At 42.0% G+C, this 23,800-nt stretch overlaps 1 protein-coding gene and 1 long non-coding RNA gene across 2 annotated transcripts; one reads left to right on the top strand and one right to left on the bottom strand.

Annotated features, from left to right (window-relative positions):
- Positions 1-624: 624 nt before the first annotated feature.
- LOC107969399 (uncharacterized) lies at positions 625-16,763 on the bottom strand. Its single transcript, XR_001711159.2, has 3 exons — positions 16,616-16,763; positions 1,636-1,716; positions 625-925 (listed from the first exon to the last, which is right to left on the bottom strand). It is a non-coding gene; the product is annotated as an uncharacterized LOC107969399 (long non-coding RNA).
- A 5,581-nt stretch (positions 16,764-22,344) lies between these two features.
- On the top strand, positions 22,345-23,120 carry LOC101057686 (mitochondrial mRNA pseudouridine synthase RPUSD3-like). The gene has a single exon (XM_054672063.2). The coding sequence runs from the start codon at positions 22,365-22,367 to the stop codon at positions 23,103-23,105; it is 741 nt and encodes a 246-aa protein (XP_054528038.1). The 5' UTR covers positions 22,345-22,364; the 3' UTR covers positions 23,106-23,120.
- Positions 23,121-23,800: the final 680 nt, after the last annotated feature.

Here is a 23,800-nt window from a genome sequence, read left to right as displayed (position 1 = left end):
TAGGCCGAGGTGGGCAGATCACGAGGTCAGGAGTTTGAGACCAGCCTGGCCAACATGATGAAACCCTGTCTCTACTAAAGATACAAAAGACAATTAGCTGGGCATGGTGGCACGTGCCTGTAATCCCAGCTACTCAGGAGGCTGAGGCAGGAGAATCACTTGAACCTGGGAGGTGGAGGTTGCGGTGAGCCAAGATCGTGCCACTGTACTCCAGCCTGGGTGACAGGGAGAGACTCGGTATCAAAAAATAAAAATAAATAAATAAATAAATAAATGTCAATCCTTTACATCCACATGCCCTGTATCTTTGAACAGAAATCTTTCCAAAATCTCCCTGCATGTTTTGACCTCACTGAACTGAATAAATTGGTTTTATTCTGGGTAGGATGGGGAGGAAGCCCCAATGGGTTGGCTAGTGCTCTGGGAGTCCATGCTGGCTGAGAAGAGTTCCAAGGGTTGGGCTAATTACCTGTTTGCCTCTTTCTCACAGAAGTGCAAATGAAACTGTGGGGCATCTGACCTGGAGGTAGTTTAACGTGGCTGCTTTTTCTTCAAAATTAATCATTGAATTATAAGCAGAAGCAATCTTTTTCCACAATGCATAACACTTTATTAAATGCCAGAAAAACTCCACCTTTTTCTTTTTCTCTGCCTTTCTCTGTGTCCTTTGATTTTCCACTGACTTTCCAAACATTGTCTATTTATGCATCTTGAACACAATGTATTTCTTCAGCCTGCTCTTCTATCTTACTGATATTGAAGTTGCTACAATATGCAGGAGATGCATCCTTCGCCATTTCCAGGTTTTATCCAAGGCCAACTTTGTCTGCTGAGTGTACCTTTGCCAACATAATGCGAGACTACAGTTCCTCCATGGCTTCCTTGATAGTTTACTTTTTCACTGAATTCCAAGCACAGGCAATATCTGAAAATTAGATTTTTAGTATTCTGAGACCAAAAGTCTCGTAGGATGCTGTGCCAGTTATTAAGCTGTTGGTTTTTAGCTGCAAACCCACCCTGCCCTGCTCTGCTCTGTGAGGCTGGGGCTGCTACTCTGCAAATCTCATTTCTGCTTCTCCAGTAAGGCTCTGTCAATAGGGGGTGCTAGATAGAAACTGCAAGGCTGCGGGAGGGAGAAGGGACTTGCTGTGGCCTCCCCTTCCCTGCTTGTGGTTCCTGTGAAATTCAGCCCAATAATGATTCTTCACTCTGGCAGAGACACTTCCTCCCATGGAAGTGACTGAATCCTGTTTTTCAACACTTGTAAAGCCAGTTTCATCCTGTCACTCTGAGAGACATCAGCACCTACCACCCAGCACCTCCGCTTCAGAGGTCTGAGTTCCAGACCCACTGGGCTCTTGTCCAAGCTCAGAGACATCAGCACCAACTGGCCAGTACCCTCTCCTCAAAGGTCTGGGCCCCTGTCCCTCTGAGCAGCTCAGAAACACCAGTGCCAGTGGAAGCAGCTTGCCCTCTTGTGACTGAGGTAACTAGCCTTCCCGTCCTGGAAAATTTTCTCATGAAATGTTTCATAAAATGAAATTCTCTAATAGCACTTTTTTTCTGAAAAATGTCTTGGTCCATAAGTTGAATCTCGGAGGTAAGAGTGATGGATACAAAAAGGATAACACTAACCTTGGACTCTTTCCTTGCTCAAGAGGAGCCCCACATATGCAGCAGTTGAGTCATTTGCTGTCCTCAGGCAAACCCCTAGTTCTGTAATAACCATTAGATACATTTGCATAAATATAATGCAATCATGAAAGTCTCTTTCTCAGCCATGCATTGACTTATACTTTGCAAAGAGCTGGTAAAAATGTGACACCTTGGAGAGCCTGGAAAAGATTAGATTTTTCCCTAGGCACCAAAGGTTCTGTTTTTGTTTTTTAATTTTTTAGTGGATACCTATAGCATTAGAATATTCCCTAAGAATCAATGTGTCCCTTTTTTCCAGCTTAAAATCAAGGGCATGTGCACCACTTACAAGGAAACTGGCAAGCAACAGTAAACAAACCCATTTTATCAGCTTTATATAAATACCCGAGAGAAAGAAATACATTTATCTGAGAACACCACACATTATCCAAGAACTCCATGGTCCAGTGATTCTTGTCATGACTCACTTTGAAATAGACAAGTCATTGTTTAGAAAATATGTAGCTCAGTCAGACATATTTGTTCATTGAAATCTTTTGCCTTTGGCTGAGCTCTGAGCCAATATTTCCCTGAAAACCTCTTCCTCCTCTGCAACTTCTTTCTCCAGAGCAGGACAGTGGTCAATGACTTTAACAATCAAATATGAACCTGCTGAGAATTTGATGAGATCCTTTCTGATCTCTGATGTCCTATAATGCAGATCCCTTCTCTTGCTTTAAGTTTCCTTTCTTGCAGAGCCTGAGACAAGGATGTCTCAGCTAGTTTATTTGGGATGTGATTCCCAAAGAAGGGAGCATGGGGTAGAGAAGAAGCGGAAGTTACCTCTAAAGTTGGTGGAGCTCGATTCTGTCAGGCCTGGAGTTAGCACACAGAAGGCCTCTCAGAACCATCTGCTGTAGGCCAGGAGCCTAGAGCATTTCTCCACTTGCTTCCATTGCCCATTGGTTGAAGGCTACCTGGGGCTGTTCACTATCTTGCACTTCTGGGCTGCATAGAGCGGGATTATGTGAGAAAGCACAAGCTGGGGTTGGGGATGCTGTCACAGCTCACATGAAAACTGTCTCCCACAGTTGCAGCTCCAGTCAGAGCAGGGTAGATGGGATGGTCATAGTCACCAGAAGTGAGCAGCTGGCTTTGGAGCTGGACTACCTGGGATCAGGTCCCTAGCTCCATCACTCATTAGCCATGAGATTTTGGGCACATAAACATTACTTTTCTTGTCAGTGTAACAGGGGTAATAATAGTGCTTACCTTATGGAGTGTTGTGATCAGTAAAGATTAGCTATGGTTATCCAACAATGCTCTCCTTGTTTAAACTGTGTGCAAATCTCCCTTTTATCTTTTAAGGTGGGCAAGACTTCTCGGTGTTTCTGTATTTCTCTTCTGTGCCAGCACATGCTCAATGAAGTACCCCTTCCCTTTCCAGTTGCATACTTTAGGGTTTTGCAGCTTAGCTGCCCTTCTGAGGACTCCCCCACATGGTTTCCCTCCTCCTTTTTCATCCCTCTGCTTCTCCGCCTCCCTACCCTGTTTGTCCTCAGGGTACAGAGGGGCTGCAGAGTTCAAGCCCTCAGTGTGCCCTCCTGCTGCTGCTGACAACAACCCTGTGGGGCTGGGATCACATTGTACTTCCTTGAAAAACTCACTGCAACCCGCCCTACTTTCTTGCAAGTGCTGATGTAAACATTTCTCTGCCAGAATCTGATAACATTCTAACACTGCCAGTACATAGATTAATGTCAACACTTTTGGTGATGCTCTAAATACAGATAAGCTAAAGTGGTTCAGCTAATGTCAGCATTCAAGGGCCTAAACTTCCCAAACTGACTACAGCTGCTCTAGAGCTTACTTACTACTGCTAGGAAAAAGCGTCATACCTCCCAGCAAACATAGATATTTTTCTTTTTCAGATAGTAAGATACAGGTTGAATTGAGTATCCCTTATCTGAAATGCTTGAAACCAGAAGTGTTGCAGATTTCAATATTTTTCAGATTTTGGAATATTTGCATTACATTTAGTTGTTCAGCATCCCTAAGCCAAAAAATCTAAAATTGGAAATGCTCCAATGAGCGTCTCTTTTGAGCATCATGTTGGTACTTAAAAAGTTTTGGATTTTAGAGCATTTCAGATTTCAGCTTTCCAGAGTAGGGATACTCAACCTGTAATAATTTTAACCTTGGCTGACAGAATGCTCGGAGCTAAATTGTATGTTCCAACCTAAGAGTTATACTTCACTGATGTTTTCTGATATATCCATCTTTTCCCCTGGATAATTAACTCTTATTTTAATCATCCTAATATATAGGTATTTTGTTGTAAGCCATGTGAAATCCTTATAGAAGTAAGCAGTGCGTGAGTAGAAAATGATGCGTGAATTATTAGAGGTGTCATTGCCCCATGAAAATATACAACCTATGTTGGTTATATAGTCGTTCCTGAACACAACATCTTTCAAGGCCAGGATTTCTAAAACTCATTGCATAAGTAGTTGGTAGTTTCCATTCTCTTTTGTTTAATATTTCAGAGGATATGTAGTATTTTAGTGAGGAGGTTTTGGGTGCAGGGTACTAAAAACCTAATCCAATGCACAGGTTTGAACATTAGATGGGATTCACTAAGTTTTTGTGACACAAATGCTTGGTGGGCTCCAGGTGTGGTTTGATCAGGGTTCTGGTTCTGTCTTAACTTCTCTTAGTTTCTCTTGCCCTGTGTGGGCTTTTTCTTCAGGCTGGCTTTCCTCGGCAGGGCAGGCCTGCCAGATGTCTCTGATGAAGACATACTCTCTCTGCAGGAGTTCATCCCTGAACAAAATACCACAGCAAGGGGAGTGGGGGATGCCCTGATTGGGCTAGACTGGTGAGGCCCGGGCTGATGCTGGGATGCACGGGGGAGTCAACCCCACACAAAACCCAGGTGCTTCACAGTGGGGGTGGGGTGGGGTGGCAGACAGGAAGGGAGGTTTATTCTCACTCCATTGACAAGGCTGATGAAAAGAACCACTAGGAGAAGAGCTACTATAAAACTCTGCACATATAATTATTAGGGATGAACAATGCCAGGTTGTGCTTGATGGGCTTTCTAAGTCCTTTTGGAGCCCTCTCACTTTCTGGTAAGCCTTTAGACAAAATCTGCTTTGTGATGCCTCTAGAATGGGGCAGGTGGAAAGCTTCCTGCAATTACATTCCTTTTATATAATGTTTCTCCACCAGAGGTTTGCAGTTTTATAGGATTCACCTGCCAATTGGCAACTGATTTGAGACACGTTAGTGCACCAGCAGAAGTGGGGGACATGCCGAGGGAGCAGCCTGGTGCTTGGCGGAATGTATCCTCTAATCACTTTACACCAGAAAGACCCTTAAAGCAATTATACGCTTCTGCAAAGAGAACTGGAAAAGGGTTCTGGATACTTTCTCCTCTTAATTAACCAAAGAATATGCCAATTCTTTTTAGAAAGTAAACTTTTTTCCCTAGTAACTATATTGTCCCATATCTGGTTATAATTTGCGTCTGAAGTAAGTAATTAATAGAGGACTGCCAGAATTTATGAGAATAAGAAACCCCATGAGTTCACACGTGCACACACGCACACTCAGAGGACATTGATATAGTTTGGATACTTGTGCCCTACAAATCTCACGTTGGAATGTCAACCCCAGTGTTGGAGGTGGGCCTAGTGGGAGGTGTTTGCATCACAGGGGTGGATCCCTCTTGAGTGGCCTGGTGCCATCCTTGCAGTAATGAGTGAGTTCTTGCTCTACCAATTCGCCCAAGATCTGGTTATTTAAAAGAGCCTGAGACTTCCTTCTCTCTCTCTTGCTCCCTCTCTCACTACGTGATATACTGGCTCCCCTTCACCTGCTGCCATGATTGGAAGCTTCTGAGGCCCTATGCTTCCTGTATAGGCTGCAGAAGCATGAGCCAAATAAACCCCTGTTCTTTATAAATTACCCAGTTTCAGGTATTCCTTTATTGCAAAGTAAACAGTCTAAGAAAACTGCTATTTTCTTTACTTGTAGTGTGCTTTTCACTGCCTAGCTAAAAGGAGACAATGGCCTCTGTAAAGCACCTTGTCATGGACAAGTGATGCTGGCATATCATTATAATTGTGACCTATGAAATCTTTGCCTATTCTCAGGTTGCAAATATTTTTCTCCTGACAGTTCTATGTAGTATACCCTGCTTATCTGCAGGGGACATATTCCAAGACCCCCCAGTGGATACCTGAAACCATGGATACTAAAGAACTCTATATATACTGTGTTGTTTTCCTATATGTATTATTATAAAGTTTAATTTATAAATTATATTATATTATATATAATATTATATTATTATAAAGTTTAATTTATAAATTAGGCACAGGAAGAGATTACAGCAAATTATAATAAAACAGACGATTATAATGATATGCCAGCACCACTATTCTTGCACATTGGGGCCATTACAAACTAAAATAAGGGTTACTTGAACATCAGCACTGTGATGTCACGGCAGTTGATCTGATAACCCAGATGGCTACTAAATGACCCATAGGCAGGTAGCATCTACAGTGTAGATCCACCAGACAAAGGGATGATTCACATCCTAGGAGGGACGGGACAGATGGCCTGAGATTTCATCACGCTACTCAGAACAGCACACAATTGAAAACGTGAGTTGGCCAGGCGCAGTGGCTCACACCAGTAATCCCAGCACTTTGGGAGGCTGATGTGAGTAGACCACTTGAGCCCAGGAGTTCAAGACCAGCCTGGGCAACATGGCGAACTCCTATCTTTACAAAAAATACAAAAATTAACCAGGCGTGGTGGTACATGTCTATAGTCCCAGATACTCAGGGGGCTGAGGTTGGAGGATTGCTTGAGCCTGAGAGACCAAGGCTGCAGTGAGCCAAGACTGTGCCATTGCACTCCAGCCTGGGTGACAGAGTGAGATTCTGTCTCAAAAAATTTTTTTTAAAAAAGGATGAATTATTTATTTCTAAAATTTCTCTTTTAGTTTTTTTGGATGTGAGTGGATGATGAGCCACATATCCCTTTGGTTGGCTGAGGGTAACTGAAACCATGGAAAGCAAAACTGTGGATAAAGGGGGACTACTATAATTTTAGCTATATTATGTTTAGGTCTATCATCCATATTGAATTAATTTTGTGCATGAGTTGAGATAGGAATTGAGATTCATTTTCTTCCCCATATGGATATCTATTTTTCCAGCATCATTTGTAGAAAAGCGCTTACTTTTCCCATTGGAGCTTCGGTGGCTTTGTCAGTCATTAAATAACCTTATAGGTGTGAGTCTAGGTCTAGGCTGCCTGTTGTGTTTTATTCATGTATTTGCATAAACTTGCTTTGTGTACATTAGCTTGGCTACCGGAGCCTCAAACTCAGGTTGTGGAAGTCCTCATATTCTGTCTTGTCAGTATTAATTTAGAGATCCTAGGACCTTAGTATTTCCATATAAATGTCAGAATCAATATGTCAGTTTCTCTGAAAACTTGACCTAATTATCAGTCAGATTGCATTGAATCTATAGATCAATCTGGGGAGACTGTATATTATAAAAGCATTGGGTTTTTCAACTTATGAACATGAAATGCCTCTCCATGTATTTAGGTCTTCTAAATTCATAGTTTTCTGCATAGAGTTATTAAATACCTTTTGTTAACCTTATTTCTAAGTATTTAATGTTCTAGATATCATTATAAATAAAATTGGTTTTTAAACTTTACCTTTTTTTTTGCTGGTAGTAAATCAAAATATAATTGATTTTTTCAGATTGATCTTGTATTCTGTGACCTTGCTATTTTTACATAAATTCCTCAGGATTCTCTTTGCAAACAATGATGTCATTTATACACAAAGGGAGTTTTACTTCTTCATTTTCAATCTTTATGCCTATTATTTCATTTTGTTTTATTTTACTGCCTAGGACCTCCAGTACAATGTTGAACAGAAGTGGTGAGAGTAAACATTTTTAGCTTGTTCTTGATAATAAAAGAGGACAATATTTCACCATTATCATAAATGGCAGTTGAACTTAGGGAAATAATGTTTCTGCTTATGAAATGATTACATATTTGTCTTCTCTTTCATTTTGTTAATATGGTGGATTACATTGACAATTTAATATGTTAAATCAACATTGCACTCTTGTGATACACCTACTTGTTCGTGGAATATGAACTTTTGCATGTATTTTTGTATTTGATTTGCTAGTAGTTTGTTTAGGTTCATGAGGGATATTCTGTAGTTTTCTTTTATTGTAATATATTTGCTAGTTTTTTGGTATCAAATTTATATAGGCCTCATAAAAGTGATTCAGACAATGTTCTCTTCTCTTGTGTTTTAGAAAGAGTTTGTCTATATTTCATGTCATTTCTTTCTCAAATGTTTGACAGAAATCACCAAAGAAACTATCTGAGTCTAGAATTTTCTTTGTGTGAAGATTTTTGATAATACGTTCAATTTCTTTACTAAGTATAAGGCTAGTAACATTTTTTTCATTGTGTGTTATTTTTATTTTTCAAAGGATTATTCCATTTTATCCAAATTGACAAATTTATTGGCATAAAGTATTCATATATTGCCTTATTATGTTTTAAATGTCCATTGGCTCTATACTGGTGTCCCTGATTTCATTCTTGGTATTGCTAATTTGTGTCTTCTTTTTTCCTTTCTTTGTCCAGGTAGAGGTATATAGTTTTTATTCGTATTTTTAAAGAACCATATTTTGGCTCTGTTATTTGTCTGTTGTTTGTCTGCTTTCTCTTTCATTAGTTTTGGCTTTATCTTCTCATTCCTTAGCATTTCTTATAATGTAGATCTGCCGGCAATGAACTCAGGTAGTTTTTATTTGCCTGAAAATATTTTTCTTACTTTCATTCTTGGAGAATATTTTGTTTGGATATCAAATTCTAGGTTGACAGTGTTCCCCCTACCCCCGCACTTTAACTGTGTGGTTCCATTATTTTCTGGCCTATGTTTTATCTGATGAGAAGTTGGCCATCATTTATATTCTTATTCCCTTCTACGCAATTTATCTTTTTTTGAGATAGGGTCTCACTCTGTCACCCATGCTAGAGTGCAGTGATGTGATCTCAGCTTACTGCAACCTTCACCTCTCAAGCTCAAGCGAGCCTCCCACCTCAGCCCTCCAAGTAGCTGGGACCACAGGTGCATGCCACCACACCTGGCTAATTTTTTTATTTTTAGTAGAGATGGGGTTTTGCTATGTTGTTCAGCCTAGTCTCAAACTCATGAGCTGAAGCGATCTGTCTGCCTCAGTCTCCCAAAGTGCTGGGATTACAAGCATGAGCCACCACACCCAGACTTTAATTTATCATTTTTATTTGGCTGTTTTTTTTTTTTTTTCCACAAATGGGGGTCCACTATGTTGCTGAAGCTGGTCTCGAACTCCTGGCATCAAGCAATCCTCCCACCTTAGTCTCCCAAAATGCTGGGATTATAGGCATGAGCCACCATGCCCAGCCAATAATTTTTTTAACCTCTGATTTCAGAAGTTTGATTGTAATGTATATGCACACATACACACACACATATGTGTATGTATATATGCATGTAGAGATATACATATGACATTGACAATTTTAATATGTTAAATCAACATTGCATTCTTGTGATAAACCTACTTGTTCATGGTGTTTTTTCTGAATATATTTTTGTATTTGCATATATGTTTGTATTTGCATATTTTTTGTATGTATCTCCACATAGCATATATGTGTGTGTGTGTGTGTATATATATATATATATATATATATATATATATATATATATTTATTTCACTAAATTTGGGGACATTTTGGCCCTTGTTTTTCAAAAAACTTTAATTTTTGCTTCATTCTTTCTCTCTTTTTTTGGAGACCCAATTATATTTATGTTATACCTTTTGATATTATCCGATAGGTTAAATTTTTTTTCTTGAGATTGAATTATGTTGATTAATCTTTTTTTCAAAATCACAGGTTCTTTCTTCTAACATTTTCAATATTCTATTAAGCCCATCCAGTGAATTTTTTATTTTACATGTTGTAATTGTGAGCTTGGTATATTTAATGTTTCTATTTCTCTGCAAAGATTTCCTATTTGTCAATTCATTAGGAGCTTATTTTCTTTTGCATCTTTGAACATAGTTTCATTTGCTGCTTTAAAAATCTTCATCTGTTAAATCCAACGTGTTGGTTATATTAGGATCAATCTCCATGGGCTGCCTTTGTCTTTTGTATATGGAGTGCCATTTCCTGTTTGTGTGTGCATGAGTGTGCACACACACTCACCTGTATGTCTAGTGATTTTTATTTTATTCTGGACATTGTGGACAACGTGCTGTACAGCCTATGGCTTCTCTTATGGTTCCTCTGAAGAGATTTAAATTTTTGTTTTAGGCCAGGTGCAGTGACTCACACCTATAATCCCAGCACTTTGGGAGGCCAAGGTGGGAGAATTACTTGAGCGCAGGAGTTTGAGACCAGCCTGGGCAACACAGGGAGACTTCCTCTCTACTAAAAATTAAAAGACAAGTTAGACATGGTGGCATGTACCTGTAGTCCCAGCTACTTGGGAGGCTGAGGCCAAGGATTGCTTGAGCCCATAAGCTTGAGGTTGCAGTGAGCTATGATTGTGCCACTGACCTCCAGCTTGGGTGACAGAGCGAGACTTTGTGTCAAAAAAAAAAGTTCTATTTAAGCAGAAAATTAACTTGGTTGAACTCAAATTCCAAAAATCTGTCATAGCTGTGGTGAGAAACAGCTGACATTTTGTCTAATTCTTTTAGTCTTACATAGGCTGCTTGAAGTCTGTCTCATACATGCATAGTTCAGGGGCATTGAGAGATTTACAGAGTTTATATTCTGAATTTGGAGCTCCTCTTCCATGGCTCTCTCCTTTTAATGCTTTCTCTCAGCACTTTTCAGCTGTGGTGATAGCTCTGAGTTTTATCCTTTGATTTCCCCAAGCCAGTAAGACTGCAAGTTTCTATTTGATTTCAAGATGCCCTGGGAGATGCCAACTGGGATCTTGCTGCCTTCAGGCAAGAAGCTGTGAAAACAGAAAACTCATTAGTGTGGGTCACTTCTTTGAAGGGCAGACTCCTGTCCAGTTTCTGTTTTCTTTTGGTCCCCTTTCAGTGCCTTTAGATTGTTATTTTTAGATAGTTTTAAAAAATATTTCTTCCAGAATTTGTAGTTGTTATCTGCAGATTGGTCTTACACAGACTTCTCTACCATTACCATGTCAGTTGTCTTTTGACTTTGTTCATGATGTTTTTTAACATGCAAACATCTTTTATTTTTATAAATGTAAATTAATCAGTATTTTCTTTTATTGCCTCTGGATTTTAGTTCACAGTTCTTTCTTCACACCCAAGTTAAACAGAAATTCACCTATGTTTTCTTCTAGTGCTTGTATGGATTTGTTAAAAATTTTTACGTTATTTTCCTAATATATTCAGAGTTTGTATATAAAGTGTGAGGTATAATCTAATTTTATCTTTTTACAAATGGTTAATTAGTTGTCCCAAGGCTATTTATTAAAAAGTCCATCTTTGTCCTAATGATATGAGATGTAACCTTTATCGTATTCTAAATTTCCACGTATACTGTGGTCTATTTTGAAATTTATATTCTATTCTGTCCACTCACTGGCATCTCACTGTTTTAATTAAAGAGGCTTTAATGTATGTTTTCATATAGGAAAGTGTTAGTCCTGACTTGTATCTTTTCTTTTTCATTGTTTTCCAATTTCTGTGTGTTTACTTTTCACTGTAAATTTTTAAACAGCCATATTGGGATGTAATTTACATACCACACATTTTACCCATTTCACATGTCCAATTTAATATTTTTTAGTATATTCAATATGTTTTGTATATTGAAAACATCATCCCCATTTAATTTTAGAACATTGTTGCCCCTCCTAAAAGAAACCCTATACCCATTATCAGTCATTCCCTATTCTTTCCCCTACCCTCCTCCCAGCCCTAAGCCATCACTATTCTATTTATTTTATTTATTTTTTTTTGAGACTGAGTCTCCTTCTCTTGCTCAGGCTGGAGTGCAGTGGCATGATCTCAGCTGACTGCAACCTCCACCTCTTGGGCTCGAGTGATTCTCATGTCTCAGCCTCCTGAGTAGCTGGGATTACAGGCATGCACCACTGTGCCCGGCTAATTTTTGTATTTTTAGTAGAGACAGGGTTTCACCCTGTTGGCCAGGCTGGTCTAAAGCTTCTGGCCTCAAGTGATCCACCCGTCTCGGCCTCCCAAAGTGCTGGAATTACAGGTATGAGCCATTGCACCTGGCCTCTGCTTTCTTTCTCTATAAATTTGCCTACTTTGGACATTTCATATAAATAGAATCATATAACGTGATATTTTGTGATTAATCATATAAATTTTAGTGCCAACTTAGCATCATAAAAAATGCTTGCTGGTATTTTTATTGATATTTCATTAAATTTATAAATTAAGGAGAACTGACATCTTTATGATATAGAGTTTTCCTACAAGAAGAATAAGAGCTGTTTTTCCATTTGTTCAAATCTAGTTTTCTGTCATCAGGAATTTGAAATTTTCCTCATTTAGGTTTTACACATTTCTTGTTAAGTTTATTCCTATATATTTTATTTCATGTTGTGTTGCTATTATAAATGGGATTTCCAGTACCATTATATTTTCTAACTGGTTATTGTTTGTCTTTTTAAAGACTATTGTTTCTAAAGGTTAATTTTACCTTCTTTTATCTTATTGAATTATTTTATTGTTTTAGTTGTATTGATTTTCTAAGACTTTCCAAGTATACTCTCATATCATCTTCAGATAGAAATGGGTTTACTTCTTTTGCAATTCTCTAAGTCTTGCAAACATCTAAGTGCTCTCCCTTATCTATAGGCACTGACTATTATCTGCCATACAATGTTGAATAACAGAGGAAATAAAAGTCATTCTCACTTTGTTTCTTATCTTAATAGAAATGCTTCTAATGGGAAACAAATCCTTTCGTTAGCATACACACCTTGAATGGCTTATTCTTGTCTGTTTAATAAATTAATATTTATTCCTCTGTCTCTTGGAGTTACGATTAACCTCAAATCTTTGCTTTGGATTCAAAAATCCATTTTGTGACTCACAGTGATATTAGATTACATGGAGTCGTGTTACAAGCTATATGTTAATGTACGAAATCTGTCCCAATGTCTCCAGCTTGGGTCACTATACTCTAAAAGGCTTTTGCCAATTTAAATGAGTAAAATGTTATCTTTTTGGTATAATCACTCCAGAAAACTTTATGGCAGTATTTGCTAAAGCAAGAACATATACTATGATCCAGCGATTTCCTCCTGTATATATCCCAGAGAATGACTGCTATGTCCTACAAAGAACATGGGTTAGAATGTCCATAAAACCTTTATTCGTAATAGCTAAAAACCACAAACAATCCAAATTCTCATTGTAAGTAAAATGGATATGAGACAGGAGAGTTCCCTTGACCCCCACACAGGACTTGCGACAGGGGTGGCTCATTTACTCGGCCACCATACTCAAACCCTTTGCAGGAGGGGGAGCATGCAGGTGAGCAGGTGAAGGAGCTGGGAGAATACCTTTGGGTACCAGCAGGAATGAGCTCTGTACCGGCCCGTGGCAACATCTAGGGGTTGCCCACAATTTCTGGAGGCCCAGAGGGTATATGTTACAAACAATGCTCTTTTAGCCCTGCCTTCCGTCCATGAATGGCTTAAGTGTTAAACAGCTCAGTGAAGAGTCAGCGTGACAGCCTTTTTGGGTTCCTGTACCCAGTGCATCCTGAATTCTTGTCTGGAGTCCAGGAAGAATCAGGTTTACGTGAACAGATTAAAGCGTGGCGTATGTGGAGGATTTTATTGAGCAGTCGAAGTGGCTCTCAGTGGGATGGGGAGCTGGAAAGGGAATGGAATGGGAAGATAATCCCTGACCATCCCCAGCCAAACTCAGAACATTTGGATGCTTCTTCTTTCTCTCCTCTGCTGCACCACTCTGTTCCTCTGCCAGTGGAGCTTGGGGTTTTTATGGGTACAGGGTGGGGGGTGTGGTGGGCCAGGGTGTTTTTGGAAAAGGTAGCATTCAGGTGGGAAATGCATATTCTCATTTAGGGTGGCAGATCCAGACTTTAGAGTGGAGCCCTTGCCAGGGACCCTGCCCTTTTCTACACAGTATTTCCCTGCCTTCTGTCCATGTCTTATGATACATTCAAACAATGGAATTCTATGTAGCAACAAGAATGAACTGTCTGTACCTATTTGCAACCATGTGGATAAATCTCACAAGAATGATGAGTGAAAGAAACCAGAAACAAAACATCACTTACTGTACGTGTTCATTAACATAAAGTTCAAAGATAGATTTAAAAAAAAAGTCAATGATTACAGAATAGTTACTGGAGGGGAGGGACAATTAGGGGCAGGTAATATTCTGCTTCTTGATTGAGTGCTGGTGTTCTGGTTCTCTTTTCATGACGATTTGTGAAGTTTTCTGCATGTGTGTTATACTTCAATAATTTTTAAACTAAATTTAAAAATAACTAAATTTAAAAATTAAAAAATTTTTTAACTAAAATGTTTTCACCAAATTCCAAATGCCAGGGAATGTGGAGGTGACCTTTTCTCTTTTACGGACCTTTGGGAAGGAGACCCATAAAGTTAAGGAAATTCTCAATTCGTTGCACAACTGTCATTCTCCTCTTCTTTAGGACATATGAAACCATTGTGCCAATGTAGATCAGAACCTAGATGTTTAGTATTTGCTTTCCTTATGCACTTTGAATATTGCATCAGGAACTACTCTACTTCCAAGTAGGGGAGCCAAGTCCTTGAAAGTGGCTCCTGGTGGACACCTGTTTTCCAGAGGGATTGTCGTTCTTTCTTGTGTGCTGATTGTCAGTTAGGACACATGTGTCGGGTTCTATAGTCGGTAAACTTGTTTCAGGTCCAGAAATCTGCCTGGAAGAGCAATTTCAAACTTACTACAGTCAGAGTGTCAGCAAAAGCTTAGAAGGTTCCTCCAAGGTGGTGGCATACATCCACAGCTCCATCTGCCAGGAATTAAGCTGGGAATGTGGGAATGTTGATCTCTGTACCCTGAGTGGGCTTGGCATTCTGTAGCATTGCTTTCACCTAATTGCAATCTCAAGGCTAGACCATCAGGCTGAGTTGATGAGGACATTCACTTTGTGACACAGTCTTTGCTTTCCTGGGACCCTCAGGAGGAGAAATGTGGCCTACTTGAAGAACAGGACACTGGCACTTCTCAGCATGCCACTTATTTTTATCTTAACAACACTGTGAACCAGGTAAGCTTCTCCTTTCAGTGTTAGAAGCTTCTGAAAGCCAAATGTAAGGATTTAAACGTGTCTACAGGGCTTCACAGTATGCATTTTTATATCTGCTAATTCCTGGCTCCATTTTATACCCCTACCCTTGTTTCATTCCTTCTTTCTCACCTACTTTTTATGTGTCTTGATGTAGTTTATGTATATTTTCAGATTTGGCTTCCAAGGGTGTGCTAGAACTTTTACACTTGTTAAATATTTAGGAATTTTGTGTGCCCCTTCTTTAACAGTTGATAGTTTGAAATCAGCCATGCTGGGAATACCTACACTATGGATATAGGCAAATGCTACAAAACAGACCTTAACCTAACCCAAGGGAGCCAGTTTACCAGCCCATCCTTGTTTATATCTTTTCTAGAAAAGGTGGAGTCCAAATGTGTTTTTAAAAGGTTTAAAGAAATTACCTACTTATTTAGATGCTGTATATTATTTAAAATCTTTCCCTTATTCTTAAGAGTAATGGCACTGTTTTGGGTCCAAAAATGTTTCAAGGGGAGTAGATCTATGAGATTGTTTTTATTGATAGCAAGGAAAAACTAAGATTAATCTAAAATGTGCTATCTAGTCAACTTGGCTGTAGTGCAACTATTCTGCAAAGGAGTATATCTACATCTGTTGATATGATGAAAGCTGTTTACATTTCTGTTTATCACATTTTAAGTTGTGTTCCGGAAGAGCTAAGATTCTGGTAAATCTAGCAGTATTGGAAGCAAGTTAGTATCAAGTTCAGTGTGTGATGGCTGCTAAGGGACCATTCAATGCAAATTAGAAGTAATAATAGCTCCGGTTTAAAAGGGCAAAGAATTAGGGCTGGGAAGGGAAATGACTCCCTACAGAGGACAAGGGCTTTGCGCTGACAAATGTGAATGCTTGGTACACAGCTCTTCTCTCTGCTCTGTCAGGGGACAGAGAGCCAAGGAGGGGTGGCGACAGAACACTGGTGAGGAAAGCCACAGAGGAAAGCTGCAGTAGCTGCCAGCAGGAATTCAGGCTGCTCTGCTATCTGACAAAGCTTATAAAGTGGTTTACATTAGAATAAGTGCAAACAACTAATAGAAATCAAGTTTATTATTGAGAGTTGACTGCCCAGCAATCTAAAACTTCTACAGCACAAAAGAGAAGAGAAGGAGGTCCCTGCTGGTAAAATGCCAACCCTTGAGCCACAAACAACACTGAAGGCAGCTGGAAAGTGCCCCAAACCTGAAGCACCCCCAGAGGCATTGCAGCAGGATGGCTTGGTTCACTGACCACAGGAAGCGCTAGCAAGGACTGCGCACTTACTGCCAGGCACCTGACTGTGCTAGCAAACTCTTCACTTTGCTTTAGCCACTTAATTCTCACAGCAGATGGGGAAACTGAATCACAGAGTGGTGCCCAGGGTGACTGCCCAAGGTACTGAGGACTAAACTCTGATTTTTATCTTGCCCAAATTCCTATCTATCTAAGGGGTCTGGGGAGTCATGCCATACAAATAATAAATTCTCATCAGATGGGTTTTATTTAACCCTGTATATCGTAACTTACTTTCCAATTTGGCTCTGGCATAACATTATGAGACAAGGAAGAAAATCAAATACTTTACCCCAAAACATGTTTCTTGGAATGGCCCTGCGAAGGTGTTCTTTATGGGGGAAAATTTGCGTCTGTAAAGAATCTCTATTAACATAGCCAGATCTCTTTCTTCTAGACCTTCCCAATCCTAAAGAGATTAACTAATACCTGAATAGAAAACATTTGTCATCTTTTGTCTCTAAGGGCAACCACTGTGACACTTCAAAGAACTTTGGCCTCCACAGTCTTTTATCTTGACCTGAACATTCCCTTTCTGTGGATCCCAGGTCTTTGGACAAACTCAACCAATTGTCAACAGAAAATGTTTAAATTCACCTATAGCCTGGAAGCCCCCACTTTGAGTTGTGCCACCTTTCTGGACCAAACCAGTGCATTTCTTAAATGTATTTGATTCTGTCTCATGCCTCTGTAAAATGTATAAAACCAAGCTGCACCCCGACCACCTTGGAGACATGTTCTCAGTACCTCCTAAGGGCTGTGTCATGGGCCATGGTCACTCACATTTGGCTCAGAATAAATCTCTTCAAATATTTTACAGAGTTTGACTCTTTGTCGACAGTACCCAGTAAATAGGAGAAGAAGCCAGGATTTGAGTCTCTGCTCCCTACTGCTCAGATTAAAAAGAAGGAAGTATTTGTATTGATGAGAGTGGTCTGAGATGCCAGTGATCAGGGGATGGACAATGGGTGCCTGAGGAATGAGGATGTAAGTAGTATGAGAACAGTCAAAGAGAGGCCAGTGGCAGAGGCAGATTTGAGGATGAGACAGGAGACCCACAGCCTTGAACCAGAGGGAGATAAAAGCCACCTAGAAATCCTAGAAAAGCTGTCATCTACCAGCTAAATTATCCCATATATTCAGGCTATCGCTGAGCCTCTGTCCTGTTCAAGGCAGCCACAGTTGTGGGATTTGAGGGGTTAGGTCAGTAGTAAAAGTTCCAGCCAAGGCTTACTCACTTCTTCCCTTTAGTAGCTCAGCAACATCATCATGTTCTGAGCGAGCCCATGCCAATTCAGGACAGTTTTCTAAAAAGGACCATGCTGAGGTGCATGGTGGATTATCATTGTGTAGGAGAACTCCATCAAAGCAGGGGATGGGGACAGAAATTCAAAGTCCTGGGGACAGTCAGGAGCAAGCCCAAACACTAAGCTAGACTTCAAGGAGAAAATGGAAATCTTTGTGTAAATGAAACAAGGTGAAAGTGGAAAATTTGGTTGGATGAGCAAGTGTTGGTTCTACCACATGCACTCCATGTGTTCATCTCTGAAGACTGCTACTGCTTAGCACAGAATACCAGGCACTGCACTCCTCACTGGCTGATATAAATTTTTGTGGATTACTGATCACATAATGATGAATCAAATCACCACACAAACATATTGGGGGCTAGACCCTGTTGAATTTGTGGAATTCTTAGCTGCCACTGGACAGAGCCTTGACTTCTGCGGGTGGCTTCGGAGTTTCCAGATCCAGCAGCACTAAAGGCAAGCTCTGGCTTCTGAGAAGTGAGCAAGATATCCTGGAGCTGGAGGGTAGCAACGTCCTCCTGGAGCACCCATGTCTTCTCTGAAACAGTTTTGAGATATAATTACGTGCCATAATATCTACTTGTTTGTTTTTATTTTGTTTTGTTTTTATTTTTTGAGTTGGAGTCTCGCTCTGTCACCAGGCTGGAGTGCAGTGGCACGATCTTGGCTCACTGCGACCTCCACCTCCTGGGTTCAAGTGATTCTTCTGCCTCAGCCTCCTGAGTAGCTGGGACTACAGGCATGCGCCACCATGCCCAGCTAATTTTTGTGTTTTTAGTAGAGACAGGGTTTCACCATGTTGGCCAGGATAGTCTCAATCTCTTGACCTCATGATCAGCCCACCTCAGCCTCCCAAAGTGCTGGGATTACAGGTGTGAGCCACCATGCCCGGCCCATTCACCTGTTTTAAGTGTACAATGCAATGATTTTTAGTATATTAAAGAGTTGTAAATATACTACACAATCTAATTATAGAACATTTCCATCACCCCAAAAAGAAATATCTTGCCCATTTACATCGACACCCCTATTTTACCCCTGAGACCTAGGCAGCTACTACTCTGTGTTCTGTGTACAGTTTTATATGCTGATGAAACAGAAGATGTTTTGCAAACACAGCTTCTGCCCTGCACCTGGAGTGAAGCAAAACACAGAAAACTTAACTATTTTTGCATAAGCTGATGTTCCCATAAAAGAAAAAATGTATTAGGCTTAACAAGTTTCATGTGTTAAGAGATACAATCACCTAATGCTTATCATCTTTTAATATATATTCTGTGAAAGATTAGTGAAACTCATTAACTGACTTGAAGGTCCAAACTTGTACATTACTAGATAATTGTAGAGCTGCCTTTGAGAAAGTAGAATAAGTGCCTAGATTTTTTATTTGCTTACCATTTTGTTGTCCTCTGAAATTCCATGTCATTGATTTAACTTGTACCCTTGGGTGCTGCTCAGAATATGAGCTGCTATTACGCAGCAGACTTCGTGAGAAAGTTGGCCCAATGTTTGAACTCCTCAGAACCTCCCAGATGTACTTGAATCTTATTTCCTGTAGTATTAGATGGTTGAGTGTGGACTACTGTCTCCTTTCTCTGCAGGACCCTCTTCTCCTGCAATTCTCATCTTTCCCTTCTGTATTGTCAAATTTCCCCTGTCTACTGGACCATTTGTGTCAGATGCCAGCTTGCTGCAATTTCTTCCATTTACAAAAGCCCTCTCTTTGATAGGGCTTCTCCTCCAAATACTGCCCATTATTTCTGATTCCCTTTTCAGAAAATTATCTGATGAAATAAGATAGCTGTCTAAGGTAGCTGTCCCCATATCTTTAATTCCCTCGAGGCAGGGCTTTGCATCTGTCACTCCACCAAAACAGGCCACAGCATTGCTGCCAGTGACCACATGTGGCCAATCCAACAGTTAATCCTCAGCCTTCCATGGTTTATCGGTTGTATTTGACATGTTGATCACTCTTTCCTTCCTGAAGTACTTTTTCCCCTGGCCTCTGGAACAGCACTGTCACTTGGCTCAGCTGCCTCACTGCTGTTCCTCTTCATTTTGCCATGTTGGCTACCACTCATCATTATCAACCACTTCAGGGTGGAGATTTCCAATGCTTGATTCTATACCTCTCTTCACCTCTGCCTGGAACACCCTCCAGGTTATCTCATACAGGGTGGTGGGAACTTTAAATACTCTCTATGCTGACTTCCAAATTTGTATCTCCAAGCCTATCCCAACTCTCTTAAAATGAAGGGAGTTCAAGAGAGTTGTTTATGGAGATGCTGGAAATGTTAGAGCATCTGTCCTTGGACTGTTTCTCTTCTCTCTCTGCACTCCCTCCCTTAGTGGTCTTATCCAGTCCCATGGTTTTATTTTTTTAAAGTTCAGCTTATCCTTTTTCTTCTTTTATGGATCGTGCATTTGGCATTGCATCTAAAAACTCAACGCTAAACCCAAGGTCACATATATTTAATCTTATATTTTCTTCTACAAGTTTTATGGCTTCATATTTAACATTTCAGTCCATAATCCATTTTGAGTTGCTTTTTTGTGAAAAGTGTAGAGTTCTATGTCTGTTTCACTTTTTGTATGTGGACATCCAGTTGTCTCAGCACCATTTGTTTAAAAGACGATTCTTTCTCTACTTAATTTGTCTTTGCCAAAGATCGGTTGACTACATTATGTGGATCTATTTCTGGGCTCTATTTTTCTTCCATATCTTGTGGCTCTCAATATCATTTAGATGCTGACAGCTGTTCACTTTATACATCTTGTCTGGCCTTCTCCTCTGAAGTCCACTGCCTCCCTGCTGTTACCACTGAATGCCTAACAGACACCTCAAACTGAACATGTCCAAACTAGTGTGATCTCCTTCTCCCCGACCCAGCCTGCTCCTCCTCCCATCTCAGTTAATGGCGATTCCATCTTTCCTGGTGCTCAGGGGGAAAAAAAACTTGACTTCTCTCATTCTCTCACACTTCTCATCAAATCAGGAAATTCTGTTAGTTCTACTCCAAAATACATCAAGACTTGACCACTTCTCACCATCTCCATGGCTACCTTGCTGGTCCAAGCCCCCATCACCCCTGGCCTGGCTCACTCACAGCCTCCAGACTGGTCTCTCGGCCTCTGCCTTTGCTTCACTGTAGTCTGCTGTCCATAGAGCAGCTAGAGGGGTCCTATTAAAAGCCAGATGATAGATCACTTTCCTGCCCACTTCCTGCAGTGTCTTCTCTTGAATTCAGAGTAAGTTCCTGAGACCTTACAGTAGCCTCTCTGGCCTTTCTCACTTGCCCTCCCCACTCACCTCTGCAACCTCACCTCTGACTGCTTGCCCTTGTCCACTCAGCCCCAGCCACCCTGGCCTCCTCCCTGTTCTTTGGACATCATGCGTAAGTCCCTGCTCAGGGCCTTGTACGAGCTCCCTCTGCCTGGCACCTTCCCCAAGATATCTGCAGGGCCTGCTTCCTCACCCTCTTCAAGTCTTTGCTGAAACATCACTTTCTCTGACCAGTCCATTTAAATTCCCCACGCCACTGGCACCCTTCACCCTCTTACCTTGATCAGTCCCCTCTCCCCTCTCCTCTAACATGTGATTTGTTTATTTGTAAGTTCCATGTGGGCAGGAGTTTTATGTCTTCGTGATATTCTCAGTGCCTCCAGCTGTGCCTGCTTCATCCTGGTTTATTGATACATGTTTGCAGAGTGAATGAATGATTGGCAGAAAAGGTGACTGGCAGGTCATTCCCTGGTTGACTGTCTGCATATGCAGCACACCTGTTGTGTGAAGGGATAGGAACCTATGAGAGCTGGTGTAGTAAGGAGAGGGCCACCTGCAGTGGAGCAGCCTACAGGCCTGCCCTTCATTGTGGCCAAAATGGTGGTGGCTCCCTGGCTTAAGTGTCATTGAGTCACTGGCTGAGCTAGGAATGTGGGGTGTGGGAACTGCTGGGGGCTGGAGCTGGGGTAGTGGAGAAGGCTGAGTAGGGCAGGTCTGCCATGTTCCCGGGTGAGGGAAGGGAGTGATGGTGTGGTTCCTGCAGGCCTCTGAGGAAGCCTGTCTCACCCCTTGACACAACAGCATTTGGGTGCCCCCTTCCCCACAGGACATCAACAGCTAGCAGGGTTGACCTTGAGTCATTGGGCAAGGGAGGCCGCTTGTTCAGCTCCTTCTTGCCCATCCTTCTGCATGCCTCCCTGTACCACCCCTGCTGAGGAGTGGAGACCCAGAGGAGGGAAGGCGGGAAGGGGGAGCCGGCCCTCCAAGCAGACCCCTCTGCACTCCTGACCCCTGGCTCTCTGGCCAGATGGGCGAGGAGGAGGAAACTTTGCTGGATGTGAGGTCAAGGCTGTGACATGGTAGGGTCCAAGCTCTATCAGAATGTCACTGAGGGAGGAGGTAAAAGAGCAATCCTACTGAGTGTGACTGCAGGCAGAGGTTGTAGGAAATAGCAACGTGTTATGTTAGTTAAATAAAGCAACTAAGGGAAAATAAACATTTTAAGGACCGAATTTGCAAATCCAAATCCATGAAGACCAACAAGGAGTCATTACCTTTGCTTCATGAGACAGCTTTATTCAAGACAGCAAGCAAAACAGGCCGGGTGTGGTGGCTCACGCCTGTAATCCCAACACTCTGGGAGGCCGAGGTGGGCGGATCACTTGAGGTCAGGAGTTCGAGACCAACATGGTGAAACCCCATCTCTACTAAAAATACAGAAAATTGAGATGGACTGCCGCCGTGTTTTGGGCCGGTTCTGGAGTGGCTGGCGGCGGGGCCTGGGTGTCCGCCCAGTGCCCGAGGACGCAGGCTTTGGCACCGAAGCCCGGCATCAGAGGCAACCCCGCGGCTCCCGCCAACGGTCGGGGCCCCTCGGGGACCAGCCCTTCCCGGGGCTGCTGCCAAAAAACCTCAGTCGGGAGGAGTTGGTTGATGCGCTGCGGGCAGCCGTGGTGGACCGGAAAGGACCTCTAGTGACGTTGAACAAGCCACAGGGTCTACCAGTGACAGGAAAACCAGGAGAGCTGACGTTGTTCTCAGTGCTGCCAGAGCTGAGCCAGTCCCTAGGGCTCAGGGAGCAGGAGCTTCAGGTTGTCCGAGCATCTGGGAAAGAAAGCTCTGGGCTTGTACTCCTCTCCAGCTGTCCCCAGACAGCTAGTCGCCTCCAGAAGTACTTCATCCATGCACGAAGAGCCCAGAGGCCCACAGCCATCTACTGTGCTGTCACTGATGGGATCCCAGCTGCTTCTGAGGGGAAGATCCAGGCTGCCCTGAAACTGGAACACATTGATGCGGTCAATCTCACAGTTCCAGTGAAGGCCCCATCCCGAAAGGACATCCTGGAAGGTGTCAAGAAGACTCTCAGTCACTTTCGTGTGGTAGCCACAGGCTCTGGCTGTGCCCTGGTCCAGCTGCAGCCACTGACAGGGTTTCGCTCTGTCTCCCAGGCTCAGAGCGCAGTGGCATGATCACAGCTCACCACAGTTTTGATCTTCCCAGGCTCAGACAGCATCTCGCTCTGTCTCCCAGGCTGGAGAGCAGAGGTGCGATCATAACTCGCTGCGGCCTTGACCTCCCGGGCTCAAGCGATCCTCATTAGCCTCGCGAGTAGCCTGGACCACAGGCTCACACCACCGTGCCCAGCTAACTTGTCTGTGTATTTTTAAAGAATACTTTGTCATGGTGGCAGGCACCTGTGATCCCAGCTACTCGGGAGGCCGAGGCAGGAGAATTGCTTGAACCCAGGAGGCAGAAGTTGCAGTGAGCCGAGATCGCACCATTGTACTCCAGCCTGGGTGACAAGAGCGAAACTCCGTCTCAAAAAAAAAAAAAAAAAAAAAAAATGCAGCTATTGCCGGGCGCGGTGGCTCTCTGGGAGGCCAAGATGGGCGGATCAGCTGAGGTCAGGAATTGGAGACCAGCCTGGCCAACATGGCGAAACCCCATCTCTACTAAAAACACAAAAATTAGCCGGCCATGGTGGGCGCCTGTAATCCCAGCTACTCGGGATCTGAGGAGAATCACTTGAATCCGGGAGGCGGATGTTGCAGTGAGCCGAGCTAGCACCACTGCACTCCAGCCTGGGTGGCAGAGCGAGACTCTGTCTCAAAAAAAAAAAAAAAAAAAAAAAATCAAATAAAAATATAGCTATCAGCACTCCCAA

The sequence above is a fragment of the Pan troglodytes genome, chromosome 17 (genome assembly GCF_028858775.2).
Source record: "Pan troglodytes isolate AG18354 chromosome 17, NHGRI_mPanTro3-v2.0_pri, whole genome shotgun sequence".
NCBI lineage: Eukaryota > Metazoa > Chordata > Mammalia > Primates > Hominidae > Pan > Pan troglodytes.
This window is presented reverse-complemented; position numbering and strand designations above follow the sequence as displayed.